This window comes from Lepisosteus oculatus, chromosome 13 (genome assembly GCF_040954835.1).
Source record: "Lepisosteus oculatus isolate fLepOcu1 chromosome 13, fLepOcu1.hap2, whole genome shotgun sequence".
Taxonomy (NCBI): Eukaryota; Metazoa; Chordata; class Actinopteri; order Semionotiformes; family Lepisosteidae; genus Lepisosteus; species Lepisosteus oculatus.
In genome coordinates, this window is record NC_090708.1 from 1,406,887 (window position 1) to 1,422,803 (window position 15,917).

A 15,917-nucleotide genomic window follows, 5' to 3' on the forward strand; every position below is an offset into this window, starting at 1 on the left:
ATCTGTAAGTAATGAAAAGCTAGAAAACACTGGGCTCACCCAGTTTAACATGTTCACTGCTGGCGTGAGGAACAGACAGTCCCTGCATTTGTAGGAGAACTATTATTCTGCGTGAAAGGCGCCTTGAACACAAGCGCAAACGGAAGCAGAGCCGTTGCAGGAGATGAGCTCCTTGGTTTCTCCGGTGCCGCTGGCCAAAGCGGCTTCTTTCTCGTTAGACTCCAAGGTTAGTTCCTCTTTATTAGTTGTTTTGCTGTAAGGAGCATTGTTTAGGTACGTACTTTGAACTCCGCACTCGGGAATCAAGTTGCATTGTGAAATATTCGCGTACAAATATTTTTGCATAAAACGAGTCGATACTGTAGTTTGTTTTTACTAACAGCATGCGATTCCCTGACTGACCTGCTTTAAACATCATCATCATCATCATCTTACTGAAAAGACCAATCCAATCTGGTTTTATGTGGTCAGCAGGTTGGTGGTTTAGTACCTCGGTCTTATTGTGAAACTTCTAACCCATTTTCAGGGTGGGCTCCTATAGTAGTGTATTATCATCTGTTTAAGGTGCAATGGGACTTATTGGAGCTCATGGTCGGCGTGGTGCACACTCAGTATGTTATTCAGTATGTGTTATTCATGTTCTAGGTATGCAAGTGTTTTATTTCAGCTGTATGTCAAATGTATTTAGTGGGATGGTTAAATGATTTAGAAACGGTAATAAAACATATCTTATTGCAATGGATAAAAGTGGAAGCTTGTGACTTTTTGCCCCCAGTACTAAATGGAAACATCCTGGGCATTGTCACTCCTGTTGATCTGCACTGAGCAGGGGGTTGTCTGGAGACGGTTTCCACTGCCACTCCATGCCCAACGGTTACTTGCAGGCCTTACCCTTAAACTAACCACCAAGGGCCGCTGGAAAGGACCAGGACCGTGAAAAGGCTAAGCAGTTCTTGACATTAAAGGGCTGACCCAGCCAGCGACCTGTGGCTGAGAGGAGGAAATATATCATTTCCAGTTCATTATCCTTCAGGACAGAAGTCTCTCTCAGTCTGCGTGCGCGCTTTCAGGTCTCCCTCCCGCTCCAGCCATCTGAAGTGCACGAAATAAAAAAAGGTTTTGACGGGGTTGTTTTTCAGTTCTGCCTGGAGACGAAAATCCCTGCTTCCTGCTCTTGATGCAGATATCTGCCCGTGGCGGCGCCTTGTGCCGATTGGTCACTCTGTCTGCGTTGGCTCTGGCCTGTTGGCTTTCTCTTGGCAGTGGGGTACAGTGTCATCCACACCCTGCCTCTTCTGACCGGACAGACGCGGTCCTGCCTGCCCAACATCTCCATGGGGCGCATGAGGTCACGCAGTCTCCATCGGCAGCTGGAAATACTGGACTGTTACTGCGGATCTTGTGCAATAAAAGGTGATGTATTTTCCTGGGCTAAGCCTTTTTAAAAGCATCCGTGTACAAGAGTCACATCTGAGAACAGCCCTCATTATCTGACACTTCCATCCCTGTTTAAATCATCCTTGAAGTGCTGTACAGCTCTGCTGCACATTTTAACAAAGCCCATTTCAGCGCATAAAGGCAAGTTATTACAATAATGGCTTTACACTACACTTCAGAAAGCAAGCCATGTGATGAACAAGATTCCACCGGTGGTTTTATACGAAGATCTACTCTGCTCTATTGTACTTGTAATTTTTTAATGCACAGAATATTTGCTATGCATGTTCTAGCAACTTTAGTAAACAGCGTTGTGGCCCTTGGTGAATATATGCATGTGCACTTCTGTTTACCAACCACTCACTGGATTTGCGCTAGATGGATGTAGAACACAGTGCTGGACATTGCACTTGCTCACTGTTCCACAGTGCTGTGCCAACACCTCAGCTGCCCCACATGCTGGCCTTTGTGAAGCAGATACACTGAATTATCTGCTGCACTGCAACACCGCGCAGCCAAGCGGCCCCTGAGCGGAGACAGCTGGAACAGGAGCCCTTTCATCCTGTCCCACAGCTGCCAGGCACCAGTCCGGCCACGAAGTGCAGCAACGTCCCTGGAGCACAACATGAAAGGAGACTGGAAGGAGCTTCAGTGATGCCACGCTGATGTTAAAAAAGAAACCACAGATAATATCAAAATATATTTTATTCTGGACTTCTTTTCAGATCTGAATCAAATTACAACTGTCAGATCAATACAATGCAAAGGGAATCTGCAACAAAAAGTGATTTCTTTTAAGAGAAAACAAAGGGTGGGCGTGGGCAACTATTATGCAACGTGGAACCCAAAATCTTTAATCTTGTGTGATATTTACATGATTCAAGATAGTACGGTACACCTAATATTTTCTCTTTTGCTTCAACAGCTACAAAGAAATCATAATTATAAAAGTTTTCAGAGTACAAAACTGTCCTGGGCCTGGTTGCACACCTCATAAACGTAGGGGAGAGAACAGGGGAGGCAGACACTGAACTCCAGTGTAGAAAGCATGTTCATTTAAAAAACAAAATTATAAAATACCATTCCACTGCCATAGACTGCAAACAGAAGTGTCCAGATGATACTATCCACGTTGAAGTAGACAAAATTAAAGCACATTTCAAAATACTATTTGTATAAAATTTAAAAGACTGTAAAATTAAATGATATTCTAACAGAACACATCATAAGGCATACAAAAACAAATGTCGCAGTAGTTGTGTGCTCATTACAGTAACATGGAATGCTGCTATGTAGAAGAAGTGCATTCCGTCCCACATCTTAAAGGAAAAACCTATCTAGTAAGACCTCAGACTTGAAAGTATACATAATTATTTCAACAGAAAATACAGGGGCCATAAATGAGTATGGTGACTCAGCCTGACAGACAATTGAAGTGCTTTTTCTTCAGGCAAATATAATTAAAACACCAAGGCTAAACCCAACACTGGGACATTTAATTCAAGCAGTATTAATTCACTATGGGTGGCTCTATAGTAAGAAGGGGGGGGGGGAATCATAAAAGATAAACCAGGATTTTTAGGACTTTGTTCACATTCAATAAAAGGGTGTTGTTTTGCTATGACTGTCTAATGGTATTTTATAAAGGCGATCCTCAGATAAGCTTGCAATCGCATGGTAAAGACTTCATGTCCACATAATGCATATAGCACACAGTAAAGTGTGTTCATTAAAAGGTAACAATACAGAGTTTAATTTAAAAACTACCCTTACATATGAGTAGTATATAAAAGCATATCCTGTGATAACTCGGACATATATAATTACATTGTTGTTCCATGTCACAATTACCAATTACACACATTTTCCCTGCCCAACACCCAGACTTGCTTTAAGTGTCATTTTTTATTCTTCAAAAAAGTCAACATTACTGAGTAAAGCTTTGTTTCCACAACACTAAAGATGCAGGGTCTGATTAAAATAAAATTGGATTCCAGTTCTTACTGAGCATAATGTTTTAGAGCTAATCAAGAAGGTACAGTGCTGGCTAAGTTAAAATAAGTTTGTTAAAACAAAAGACAAAACATTTTAAGCACAAGAAAAGAATGCTACAAGTTATTTATCATAATTAAGCAAAACGTTTGGATCATGAAAATTTACTGAAAATAAAAGCTAGAGTATACAAAAATGCAAGACCCCAACACCAGTCCAAACTGCATAAAATACTGTCGGTCATAAAAAAAGAAACTTAGAGCAAGTCTTCCCTTTTCTTCACGATGTACTGAGAGGGACCACAAACTGTGGAAGTCACCTATTCTTGTGGACATCTCTTTAAAAGTTACCAATATTATCAGTCATTAATACTGGAGTCTAGTTACTCACTGACTAGTCATCTGCAGTTTACTAATGAATGGTGCATTCTAGTAACAGCTACAGCAGTCAACCTTTGTCCAGAAAGATCGATGAACATTTTTTTTAATAATGTCGCTCTATCAATAGTGCACAATCCAACCATAATTATGGTTTTAAAGCAAAATGATGCAGATTGCATCTTCTCTAATTTTTTGTGCCCATTTTATTTTTGTAATCCTTTAAATCTGGCTGAATAAATGTCCCCTTTAAAAAAAAACTACTGCATTTAGATGTCACCAGTAAAACCATAGCATCAAAACTACCGTTGAAGAATAAGTAAAAGTGAAACTGATCATTTTAAAACCTTGGAGTCCCCCGCAATGTTAAGAACCATAAAACAAAGTACCAAAGACATTTCTGTTTTTTCATTTAACGTCTTCTGTCCAAGGAGAAAAGAAACAGAGGAATCCAAATCATTCCTCTACTTCATGCAGCTGTAACCTAAAAACAAACTGTTAAACGTTTCTAAAGGGAAAAAAAAAAAGAGTTCAAGGGCCGCTGGATTAAGGGAAGCCGATATGTCTGCACACACAAACTGCTCTACCCAGGAGATTTTTTTTTAAATCTCGCTGACTGGTCTGAGAAGGAAAATAAAAAGATCTTTCAGATTTTGGTACTTTGACGGTCTTCAATTGGAAACGTCCCTTTCCTTGTAATTCCGTGTGTGAGGAAACCCTTCCAGCTCCCGGAGAGCCGATCCCGAGGGCGCTCCGCTCCGGGCCGTGGTTGCTGGGCTGTAGTGGCTGGCCATGGTTCAGGTGGGACTGTAGCAGTACAGGGGGCAGGGACAGTCATTTTGGCTATGTACACATTCATAGTCGGTCCATGGCTTCCAACTTAGCAGCGTTATTTCCGCAAATCTAACACACAAACCTGCGAAAACAATAAGTATTGCATGTGTGAGGTCACGCTCCTCGTGTGCCTTCATTTTAATAAATAAAAACCAATTTTATTTCTAAAGAAATATGACTGTGCCTAGATTCGCAAGCTAGCAACAGTGTCTGTCTGGATCCACAATCATTCCATATCACACTTCCTACACTGAGTACCATGCTACCGACGTGAGTGAAAAGCAGGGCACTCTGCCAGCACCTGTGCTAACAGACAGGCAGCAGGTGACCCTCTGTAAATGTTGACAACTTACAGATCCGTCTGATGCGCTTGCTCCCACTTTGTCTCCTGCTGCATTCCAGCAAACTTCAAAGATGCCACCCGTCCCCCTGTAGCTATGGACTAAAGCACCCGTCTGGAAAACAGGTACAACAGAAAATTACTGGAATCCCGGCACCTGGTGCGGCAGACTGAAATAGCTCTTCACACGGTGCGCCACGGTGCTCAACCAGAATGTGCAACTTCAGAAACACCTGTCCCCACAGAGGCCCGCGAAGTATCAACACTTTGAGCACCTCTAAAAATTAAACACCTCTGCCACAGCGCGGATCTTTCGTAATGATAAATATAAAGGATGTATTAAAATGCTGCGAATAACACAACTGGCACAGGTTTTCCAGAGAGAGTCTACGCGGCGGCAGAGCAGGAGCCTACCTGTGTGTTCCAGATGTGGACACATTTGTCGAAGGAGCCGCTGGCCAGGTACCTGCCGTCTGGGCTGAAGGCTACACTGTACACAGGCTCCTGGTGTTTGGTCAGCGTGTGGATGCAGATGCCTCTGTCTACATCCCATAACCGAACAGTAGAGTCAAACGATGCACTGTGGGGGAAAAAAAACACACACAAGCAAACGTTACGCTGAGAAACAAGGAGTCTTCCACTAACAGGACACACAGGCTCTGTCAACCATCTGCCCTTCGACACTCTGCAGGCAGGCAGTGTTACATGAGCCCCGTCTGGGGAAAAAAGAACAGTCCAGCATGAAGCAGACAAGCTCAGTCACACAGACCTGGCTAACATAAGGCTGGCGTTTGGGTTGTTGGTTCCAGGTCCAGTCGGGCTCCATTTGATAGTGTATATTTCTTTGTTGTGCGCTTGCAAATCATGGACACAAGTATCCTGCTTCATACTCCATATCTTAAAAGAAAATAGAAAAAGCAAGATCTCCATCATGTTCAACATAACACGCATGAGGCATGACCAACTTCTAAACAAAAGCGATAGGAGGAAAACTCCTTCAGTTTACCTTCAAAGTCATGTCATCAGAACAGGATGCCAGTAAATTGCCAGTAGGATCCCACTTGATTGCATTTACTTCATTCTGGAAATGAAAGAAATGAACACTGAAGCCTGTCCTTGACAGTTCCCACTGCAGAGCACACAAAAGGAAATGACAGGATGCTCACTGTGTGCCCTTGGAATGTCTTGATGGGTCTGTCTTGTCCAAGCTTGCAGACATGGATGCACATGTCTGTACTGCATGACGCAAAGGTGTTGTTGCTCTGCCAGTCCACATCTAGTGCAGGAGCTGTAAGGCAAACAAGCAGTAAGTCTTCAGGTTATCCAGCATGGAGGACGGAACTGTTACTGTGGGGACTCCGACTGAAACTTTATAACATCCCGCATTTAACAGGCAAGCAAAATAATATCATTTATTTCATGCATTTACAGCATATACACATAGAAATATTTATATAGACCCCTTTAAAAATGCACAATTACACTGACGTGCGGTTTTACACTTCGCAGCCAGGAGTCCTGCAGCTCACCTGAATGAAAGGGAAACTGCTGTTTTGCCTCTCCTGTGTGCGCATCCCAGATGATTGTAGTCTGTGGGGGGAGAAAAAGCAAGAAGTGCAGCTGATCGAATCTTTCTCAACATCCCTCGTCCGCGTAGTGCCGCCCCTGACCAGTAGGAGTCAGACCTCTGCTCTGGGGAAAGTACCAGTATAAACATACTGGAAAACATGCCCACACAATAGGGACATGAGCTGCGTAACACCCAAAGCACACAGAATGTAGCAAGTGCCCAGTCCCCAGCAGAAACCACGTGTGTTTCGAGGACCAAGGGCCACGACAGACTAAGTGTTGGCAGTGTTGCAGACGATCGCTTCTGTGCATTTTAGTGTAGAAGTATTTTAAATTCTGTCAGTAAAAATAAATATAATAAATTATCTTACCTTATCAACGCCGGCACTTAGGATGAAGTTTCCTTTTTTATTCCATTTTAAAGCAAAAATAGGACCTTTGTGCTGACCCAGGGTACTGGCAAGATTACCTGGAAATTCAAAATAATTTCAGATGGTGTTCGTGCAGAAAACATTTGTTTCGTATTACTTTACAAAATGTAAGGGGGAACACACCATCTTTTGTCCATATTCTGGCAAATCCATCATAAGAGCCCGTTGCTAGCAGTGTACCTTCACTCTGTGGTCAGAAGAAGATAGGTCAGTGAGGTGGCACTCCAACAGACAAAAAAAGGACAATGAGAAACGCACTTCGGCATGCTACGTGCACACGGAGCATCTCAGCACAGGAATCTCCCAGATTAATCTGGGATTCTGGAGTCTAAACGACAGTTCCCTCAGCACTTAAGTTGAAAGCACCAGAGACCTAAATGGGTACGACATTTATCAAGCCACACCCCTGTACGCTGATTCACGAGAGAACTGGCTTCACATATTAATACCTTAACCGAAACGGCACCAGTGATGGGAAAGGGCTGCGCGCTGGCACGGCACTCACATTCCAGTCTAGCGACGTGACGTCCTTGTTGCTGGGCACGTCCTGCCCCCCCTCGCGTATGCAGTGGCGCAGGACGAGCTGGGTGGAGCTGCCGGTGCTGTTCTCGCTCAGGTTCCAGATGCGCGCCGTCGAGTCGCCGGACCTGGGGACGCGCGCGCGTCGACACACGTCAGCGGGCCTGCAGCACGCAGCTGGCTGGACCAAAGCCACGATGCGCCCCCATCCGAGATGGAGCTTGGCTAAGTGATCCCCCCCACCCCCCCACCCCCCCATGATCACTTTATTCCGAGTTGTTTTCATATCCAAAAAGATTATTTTGTCATGGTGCTGTAACTGCAATACTGAAGCTCACCCTGATGGTGGCAGTGTTGCACCAGATATTAGCACACTAGCGCGGTCTCACTTGAAGCCGATTACAGATGCTACACACTTTTTTTTTTTCAGGACTGTAGTTGCAAACCTGGGAGAGAAAAATCAAAGAATGCCAGAATCACTGCGGGCTCAAGTACGTTCAGCCTGGAAAACCTACCCAGAAGCCAGGAGGTCGCTGACTGGGTTCCAGGCACAGATGAAAACCTCTGACTCATGGCCTCGCAAAACCATGGCCTTGTTCTGGGGAATTTCCACATCACCATCCACCTCCATCATATCGGCATGGTTGTCTGGAAAACCGCAGTAAGAACAGTGAGCTCCCTGAGGAAATCGGGATGGCATTGTGTGAAGCCTTATGAAGCCGCAGAACTACTTCAGCTGCAACATACAGCAAGCACCTGTTGCCATGTTTGAAATGCTTGTAAGAATCCCATGTGGCTACTGGTGTGCCAACAGGCCAAGCCAACCAGCTGAAGATGGGCCTTGGCGTGCTGGCCCTTCAGAGCTCCACACAGCTGGCGTACTCACTGGGCAAGGCGTGGGCTCCGTTCTCTTCCCCGTTGGCGGTGTTTTCGCCATTCTTCGCCACCCCCTGCTGGTTGGCTGTCGCCGAGGCGGCGGCCGCGGCGGCGGCGGCGGCGGCAGCCTGCTGCTGGGCAAGCTTGTCCCTGTAAGCCTGCTGCCGGGTCTGCACCACGTCGGGCATGACGGCGTCTATCAGAGACAGCGACTCGATCGGCCGGCCATCGAAGAGAGTGCCGTCCTGGGGAACAAACCGCAGGCCGTCAGCCCTCCCCCTTCCGCAGGAGTTCCCAGAAGCCACTCGGCTGCAGCGCTGGAGGGACACCTCAACCTGATCTCCCTGCTTTTAAGACTTTTAAATACTTCTGAGGTCAAGCAGAACAAAAGGAACGTGAGCACGAGCAAATTCCACCTCGTCTTTCCAGATGAAGATGATAAAAATGTCCCTCGGCCTAGACCCTGTGTCTGTGCGTTTTCCGATCTGCATGGCAGGACACGAACACGCGAGCCGAGATCAAGCTGACCCGGCTGGAGGACAGGAGCCTCACCTCGTTGATGCTGACTTCTGCTTCCACATACTGCAGGCCTTTCTGAATGATCGAAATAAGAGCAGCAGGGGGCACCAGGGCGCCGTTAATGTTGGACTGGCTGATGTGGCTCTCTATGCCAAAGGTGAATGCTGAATGGGAAAACCCTGCCAGAGGCACCAGAACATAATTAGTGTGGAATCACAGTTACCTGTTCACAGACAAAGAGAGCTCTTAGCCATCTTTATTTCTGCTCGAATGTAGCTTTGGTTGCACACAAGTATTTGGTTAAAACGAAAATGAAAATCTGCGTCCCTCATGATAGAACAAAAGGTCATGACGAAATCTGCGATGGAATTGAACTATTTTTGTGTTGATATCTTATCTTTTCGTAGCCCCCAGCCAACAGTACAGAACCAAAAAGGGTTTTCTGCTTCCTGGGTGCGGATGTCAACATCAGCAGACAATGAACTGCTTCATCAGACAGTAAAAGACAAGGGACAGCTCACAAGTCACCTTCAATATTGTAGCCAGTTCATTATGGTTAGAAATTCTAATTGAAAGAAATGGCATGCATATAAAGTCTGATAAAAAGTCCTGCGCAATCTGAAATAACCGTCAGTGTTAGCAAACATGGAACCTAATAAAGTCCATCATTTCCCTGCGCAGATTTTCAGTTTCTCTAGAAAATGAAACCCAGTCGTGGTGGGCCTACCTGACTCCTGTAGGTATCTGTACACCAAGAAATTGACCTCATCACTGCTTATGCTCATCTTTACTCCTGGTTAAACCATGAGGTCAGCACACAGGTCCCTGGCCTGCAGGCAGAGAAACCACTGTATCAGATACATTCCATGAATGGACAGCAGCAGGTTCTAGATATGATGTACAAAACATTATTCAAAAATTATTATACAATTTCTTACTAATTAAAAAAAGTACTTGAGTCCCTCCTGTTTTGTAAATTGTGTTGCAATGTCCTCAATGTCCTTCTATATTACGTTTTCATTTTGTAGCTTGCAAACTTTAATTTTCACAAATGTACAAAGGTGGCAGACACATTAAATACTTCCTGCTTAAGTTACTTTTCAGAGTACACAAAGCCACTGTCAGAAGTCGACAACCAAGTAACAACTCTTCAAAAACAAAACTGCAGCACCCACTGCCACTAGAACGTCGTGGCAGAATATCAGTTAAAAATCCATGTATTAAGTATTATCAAGTTGTTTCTGTGGATAAGAAATTCATCCAGCATTAATTGTTTTTACCCCTGAATCTTCAGAGTATGAACACTGATGCTTGTGGTCAATTCTAAAAATGGTGATTATCCCTAGTACAGTAAGCAAGCTAAAAATGTGCAACAACGCACAGAGGACCTGTGCTGGGGGAGTTCATGCCACAAGGATGGAGTTTCCCTTCAGCTGCTATGGACACACCTTCATTGTAGCGATAATCTCTTCACAAGTACAAGAAACAGGGATGAAAATGCACTGGTGTTCAGAAACTGAAGGATGGGTGGGTGTACTTGACCTGACTTAGTGCCACAAACAAACCCTAAAACACATAAAACAACAGCAGGTGTTTTAGCCATTGTGATGATCGTACTTATCTATGCACAAATGCCTTTCCAAACAAGCATTTGAGCCAATTACCAGTTCTTGCATGAGATCAGGTAGAAGTTAAGTGTCATGTTGTATCACATTATTTCAAGCTGTCGCAATTAATGCTTTCAAATGCTTACAGCAAGATAGCAAGCAAAACACCATTAAGATTAATCCACTTGTTCTAGAAAAAGCAAAAAAACAGCAGTTTTAAGTTCACTTTTCTAAGACAGAAATAGAAAAAAGATATATAAGCATTACAAAGATTGCAGATAAAAACAAGATATACATCCCATTTTGCCCATGTGGCGGCTTAGTAGCGGAGTGTTAAACTTTGTCCAGCTATTTCTGGAATGAACGCAGAGTTTGGTCCTCTGCCACTTGACCAGGAACTCTGTTCAAGACATGTACAACACTGTGTGTAAAGAAGCCTGTCCTGTATTTATAGCCCACATTGTCCGTTTTAGTAGTAAAATCATGGTTAATTCAATTTCAGACAAACGGTACATCAGGAAACAGAGATCAGCATGATATTACACAACTATAAAGAAGAAAGCAGTCAAGCTCCTACAGGTGTTTCATCGAGATAATATTTCAGTAAACCTCCTATTACAAACCGGAAGCACTGTTCTGTAGCTCCCGGGAGCACGCTGTGCGTCTCTCTCATGTTTGTCAGGTGGTTTCTAAACAAGGGCCGACTGTTGTCCTATGAGGCTGATGCAGCTCCAGAGGCACGGACTTCTCCCTGCTAATGGCACGGCCTGCACAGCCCTTCAGGCACTTGGGCAGCAAAAGGCTTTTAAAAACTGGAACAAGACAATGGGCCTCAGAATCACTACAAACGGTTACATTAGTGGAAAAAGTGCTGCTGGAAATTAGCAGAAACTCAAACGCGTTTCCCTTTTTCTGCAAAAAATACACAGCTGATAAAATAAGAAAAAAAGCTCAAGGGAATTCTAAATGTTACAGTGTTGAGATTAGGTGCTATCTATAATTAGACATTAAGCTTCCTATAAATAATTGGACTTTTTAATACTCTATTATATTGCGAAGACATCTCTGCCATTAGAACCACTGCTCGACGGACAGATTAAATGACGGATGTGGTGCTGTAGCCGACGCAAACGTCTTCCTGCCAGGCTTATACTGAGCATGACTTGTAGTTGTCACAGGATATTCACAGGTAACTTTTAGTACCTGAGCAACAGAATCACTCAGCAAAATACACTTCCGGAAAATGACGCATGATGTGCAAAATATGACACTGATTATAAAAGGACTGTCTGCTTGTATCAGACATCACCCATTCATGTTATTTTTCAGAAGCACACAGACACAGATCCCATACACCACAGAAGAATCTGAATCACCAAACAGTTCTGCCAAAGACAGAAAGGATTTTTTTTTTGTCTCTACCAGGTGGTCCAGTAACAACTGAAATATTAACCAAAAGGTCATTTGATCCTAAAAAATAAACATTCTAGATAAATGATTTTAAAAATGCGCTCATTAACATACTTCTGTCAAAACCAAACCGTATTAAGAGCCCCACATTTCAGAATCAACTCAGGTACCTGAATCAGTGCATTTTACCTCCACGTACACTTGCAAAGTCCCCTTCAGCGTGGTGTTTATCCTTATCCTACTGACCACATTCCTCAGTTAAGAGTGCTGTTCCGTTCAAAAGGGGAAACGACTTTCTATATCTGCTGATACATGTGCTTATAAGCCTTCAAGCACTGCAATGTCGTGGCTTTACAATGATGCACCTACTGTCTAGTTTACAGTATATTACAGAATCAAAGACTACCTTGCCTAACAGTAGCCATGTGGCCACTTTTTATTTGTTTGCTCAGGAACTCCCCTTTTAGTTAATGTCGTAGTGCATTAAGAAATGACTGTCTTTTAATTCACGTCTGGCAAAACATCCCACAGGACATGAGCTGAAAAAGACATTGTTAAGAGAGCAGCAATGTTAGAGCTCTAAGCTTCTGGCTGGAGAGAGTGCAATTAATCTGTTTGCGAACAGCCCTATAGAAGATGATGCAATGGCATCCACAGAGCCCAACTGTCAACAGCAAACATTCCCGGCAGATTAACTTGATTTGGGACCATTATTCAGTTATATGTCATCTATATTGTATATAAACGCACTGATAAGCCCACTAACCTTATCTGAACGATCAGAAAAGACAAGGAAAGCATCGAGCAGAACAGACATCTTCTACAGGATTAGAAGGGGAAGGAAGATTAGCAACAGGAAGAGACCAAATTAATTTCGTAATTATACATGGTTTTTAGCTGCCTTTAACAGCACTTCATTCAAAAACACAAAAATTAAAAATTAAACTTGTGACGTAGCATTTTTGACGAATGCATCTCCAAAGTCAATCCAGTACTACCTGTACCTGTGATATTCATCAGATATATGTGCTAGTAATCTTTTCCATTTGGAGAATTTTGCCATTTAACCATTTTAATTAAATTTAAACTGGCTTCACAGGCAACAGAACACTTGCAAAACAAATCTTATCATAACAAACACTCAAAACAAAAAAAAAGTTAAAAGATAACTGGGAAACAAAATGAGGCAAGTGCCTTTATGATTAATTTGAAATACAAAGTTGAACACTAGAACTGGTGTTACGGTGATACACCAAGAATTTAGGGATATGATTAGGGTGCAGACGAAACAGACAACCCCCAGCAACGAGGTTGCAAGAACAGTCCTTACTGATATCTGGACATATGGACAAGGGCCACAGGGCCCTTCCCCCAAAGAAACTCGGGATGAAGGGGGAATGTCTGTGTGATCAACACCCACACACAGCTCTAGAGGCCCATGTGTGGACTCCAGAGCCAGACAGCAGGGGAACTGTTCAGACAGCTTGCCTTGCTCACCAAGAGATAAGATCACTTTATTGGCCATATACAATTTCTTGCATTTGGAATTTGTCTTTTCGCAGACCCCAGCTTGCTCTCCATGAGACACACAGACAGGGAGAGAAGCTGGGGGTCAGAGCGCAGGGTCAGCCATTTATACAGCCCCCTTGGAGCAGTTGGGGTTAAGGGCCTTGCTCAGGGGTCCAACAGAGTAGGATTCCTCTGCCGACCGCAAGATTTGAACCAGCAGCCTTCCAGCCACAGGCGCAGATCCTGAGCCCCAGATCCACTGCTCCGCCCCAGAGGTCATTCTGCTCGTCCAGCCTGTTTTGGTAGCCAGCAGTTAACTGATCCAAGGATCTCATGCAGCCGTTTCTTGAAAGAAACCAGGTTATCAGCTTGAACTGCACTGCTGGGCAACTTGTTTCAGACTCCCAAGACTCTGGCTGAAGGAGGTCCGTCTGCTCTTGGTTTTAATTGCACTTCCAAATAGTTTTCTCTAGTACCCTCGGGTTCGAGTTTCAGTCTTCATTCCAAAAAAAAGTCCTAACTTTCAATAGGAACTCCATTCAGAAGTAATAGCAATGTACGTAACTACCAAACGATAAATGGGGGGGTGGGGGGGACTAAAAAATAAACTAATCACGGCAGAAGGCACGTACTATTGCCGTTAAATAAACGCGGGTTTTGTAAACTGCTCACAGGTGAACGCAGGACGACTCCTGACAAGGCGCTATACTAAGGTCACTGAAAGAGCACCTTGTGGCACAGCAAAAAAAAGCTGCCTCCCCACACGGTTTCATTTTTATTACATTTCCAAACTACACCCTCTCCACCAACCTCCTGGACAGGCCGGTAGGTCAATACTTTCCATCGAAAACAACTGGAACTAATTACAGTTTCTTCTAGGAGACAGAGATGTGATCAAGGCCGACAAACAACTGGAGGGCATTTTTCTTCCACCCAGTAAATAAAACCTGATGTGTCCAAGGTTAACCAACTTTCCACCCAACCTGTTGAAATTTAATTTAAGTCCAAATACAGCGACAGCGACATATTATTGTACTTCCAAAAGCTATGTACTCTCTTGGAGATGTTTATTTTTAAGCTTCTGAAATAACCATTCCACAGTATTTCACTCACGCTGACCTGTAGTCTGTGTAGTACGCTTAGAAAAAAATCAACAGTGAGTGAGCTGAATCATATGAAGGTCCACGGGCTCAATTCTAATCTGCCATCTTTGTTTGCTCTTGCAGGTCAGTGCTGGGGAGCGAGGCTCGGGCCATGACCATGCCCCCGAGAGCTCCCCCTCGAACCGGCCTGGGGAAGGCAGGGGCGATCGACTCCTCCTCAATCCCACGAGCCTCACCAGCCTGCCGTGCTCACAACTGCACCGAACGACAGTTAGTGAAATCACTGCACTGCTGTTTCATATGTACCTGCAACCAATTCAGAAAACTTTTTCCACACTACGAAACATGTCCTTAGCATTTTGTTTTCAATACGAACCGACAACAGAAGAAACTCAAGAAATCACTGGATGTTTTTCCTTAAAACTACTTCACTGCATTATTGTCTGTGTCCAGTCTTATATTCACATATTCATCTTTCAGGCGACAGATCTACACTACATAATTACATACACACAATGCAATTTAAACCCAAGACCAGAATCAGGCACACTCAGGTCTGGTGATACTGCTATCATGTCATGACAAAGTGTGTTACAAGTGACTGTTTAAAACACATTTAGTCAGGGTGTAAAATAAAACAGAGTTAACAATTAGTTAAGAGTTAAGAGTTTGTAATTATTAATAACAATTTAAGTACTGTGAGTACATAAGTTCAACATAAAATCTACTTTTTATTGTGCTGTTATTGTTATTGTTATTGTGCTGTTAACAGGTATTGTGCTGTTTACCCTTTAAATTTTAAAACAATGTTCAGCATGTTCAACCCACCAGCCTGCAAAACCACACATGAATCCTGATCAGCCAACTAAAGAAGACAAACCGTGGTACGAGAGCTGAACAGCACAGCAGCTAAACCATACTCAACTCTCATTTGCAGTACAATTTAATTAAAAATGTCATCCTTTAAGGAGAGAGAATTAAGTAGCAGGAGCTTTTAATTTGTTTCCTGAACTTCTGTTTACAAAATCCAAAGCAGTGTTTGCATGTCAGAGTGCAGCCGACAGCCTGTTATTTTACTATGCAAGTCTTTAATGTGCAAGAAGAGGGGTGGAGGTGAATTAACAGGATGTGAAGAGTCCTGCTTCTCCTCAAATTAAAGCAGACTCAACTAACGGAAAATCTGCAAGTCATAAAGGTCTGGATCAACTTGCCCCTGCAGATAAAGCCTAACTCCTACCCGCCTCTTCCAGGTTTTTTTATTCTTCAGAGTGCTTCCATTTATCCATCTGGACATCTTCAGTGACCTACTAAGCGAAAGCTCTTGCTGAGCAAACTCTCCATCAAGTAATTTTCCATGAGGTTCTGGAGGTAACCATGACAAAACAGAGCATGAA

At 43.6% G+C, this 15,917-nt stretch overlaps 1 protein-coding gene across 3 annotated transcripts in view; it reads right to left on the bottom strand.

The window, feature by feature from the left end:
* Positions 1-2,124: 2,124 nt before the first annotated feature.
* The window catches only part of tbl1xr1a (TBL1X/Y related 1a), a 58,177-nt gene continuing 44,384 nt past the window's right edge, over positions 2,125-15,917 (bottom strand). For all 3 annotated transcript variants that reach the window (XM_006637405.3, XM_015360800.2, XM_069197829.1), the window contains exons 4-17: positions 9,622-9,724; positions 8,928-9,073; positions 8,386-8,620; positions 8,015-8,147; positions 7,486-7,627; positions 7,104-7,167; positions 6,921-7,018; positions 6,510-6,570; positions 6,147-6,268; positions 5,987-6,061; positions 5,750-5,877; positions 5,395-5,560; positions 4,994-5,095; positions 2,125-4,722 (exon numbers count right to left, since the gene is read on the bottom strand). In XM_006637405.3, coding sequence (XP_006637468.1) covers positions 4,696-4,722; positions 4,994-5,095; positions 5,395-5,560; positions 5,750-5,877; positions 5,987-6,061; positions 6,147-6,268; positions 6,510-6,570; positions 6,921-7,018; positions 7,104-7,167; positions 7,486-7,627; positions 8,015-8,147; positions 8,386-8,620; positions 8,928-9,073; positions 9,622-9,679 — 1,557 coding nt within the window. In that variant the 5' untranslated portion in view covers positions 9,680-9,724 and the 3' untranslated portion in view covers positions 2,125-4,695. The remainder of the gene's footprint in view (positions 4,723-4,993; positions 5,096-5,394; positions 5,561-5,749; positions 5,878-5,986; positions 6,062-6,146; positions 6,269-6,509; positions 6,571-6,920; positions 7,019-7,103; positions 7,168-7,485; positions 7,628-8,014; positions 8,148-8,385; positions 8,621-8,927; positions 9,074-9,621; positions 9,725-15,917) is intronic.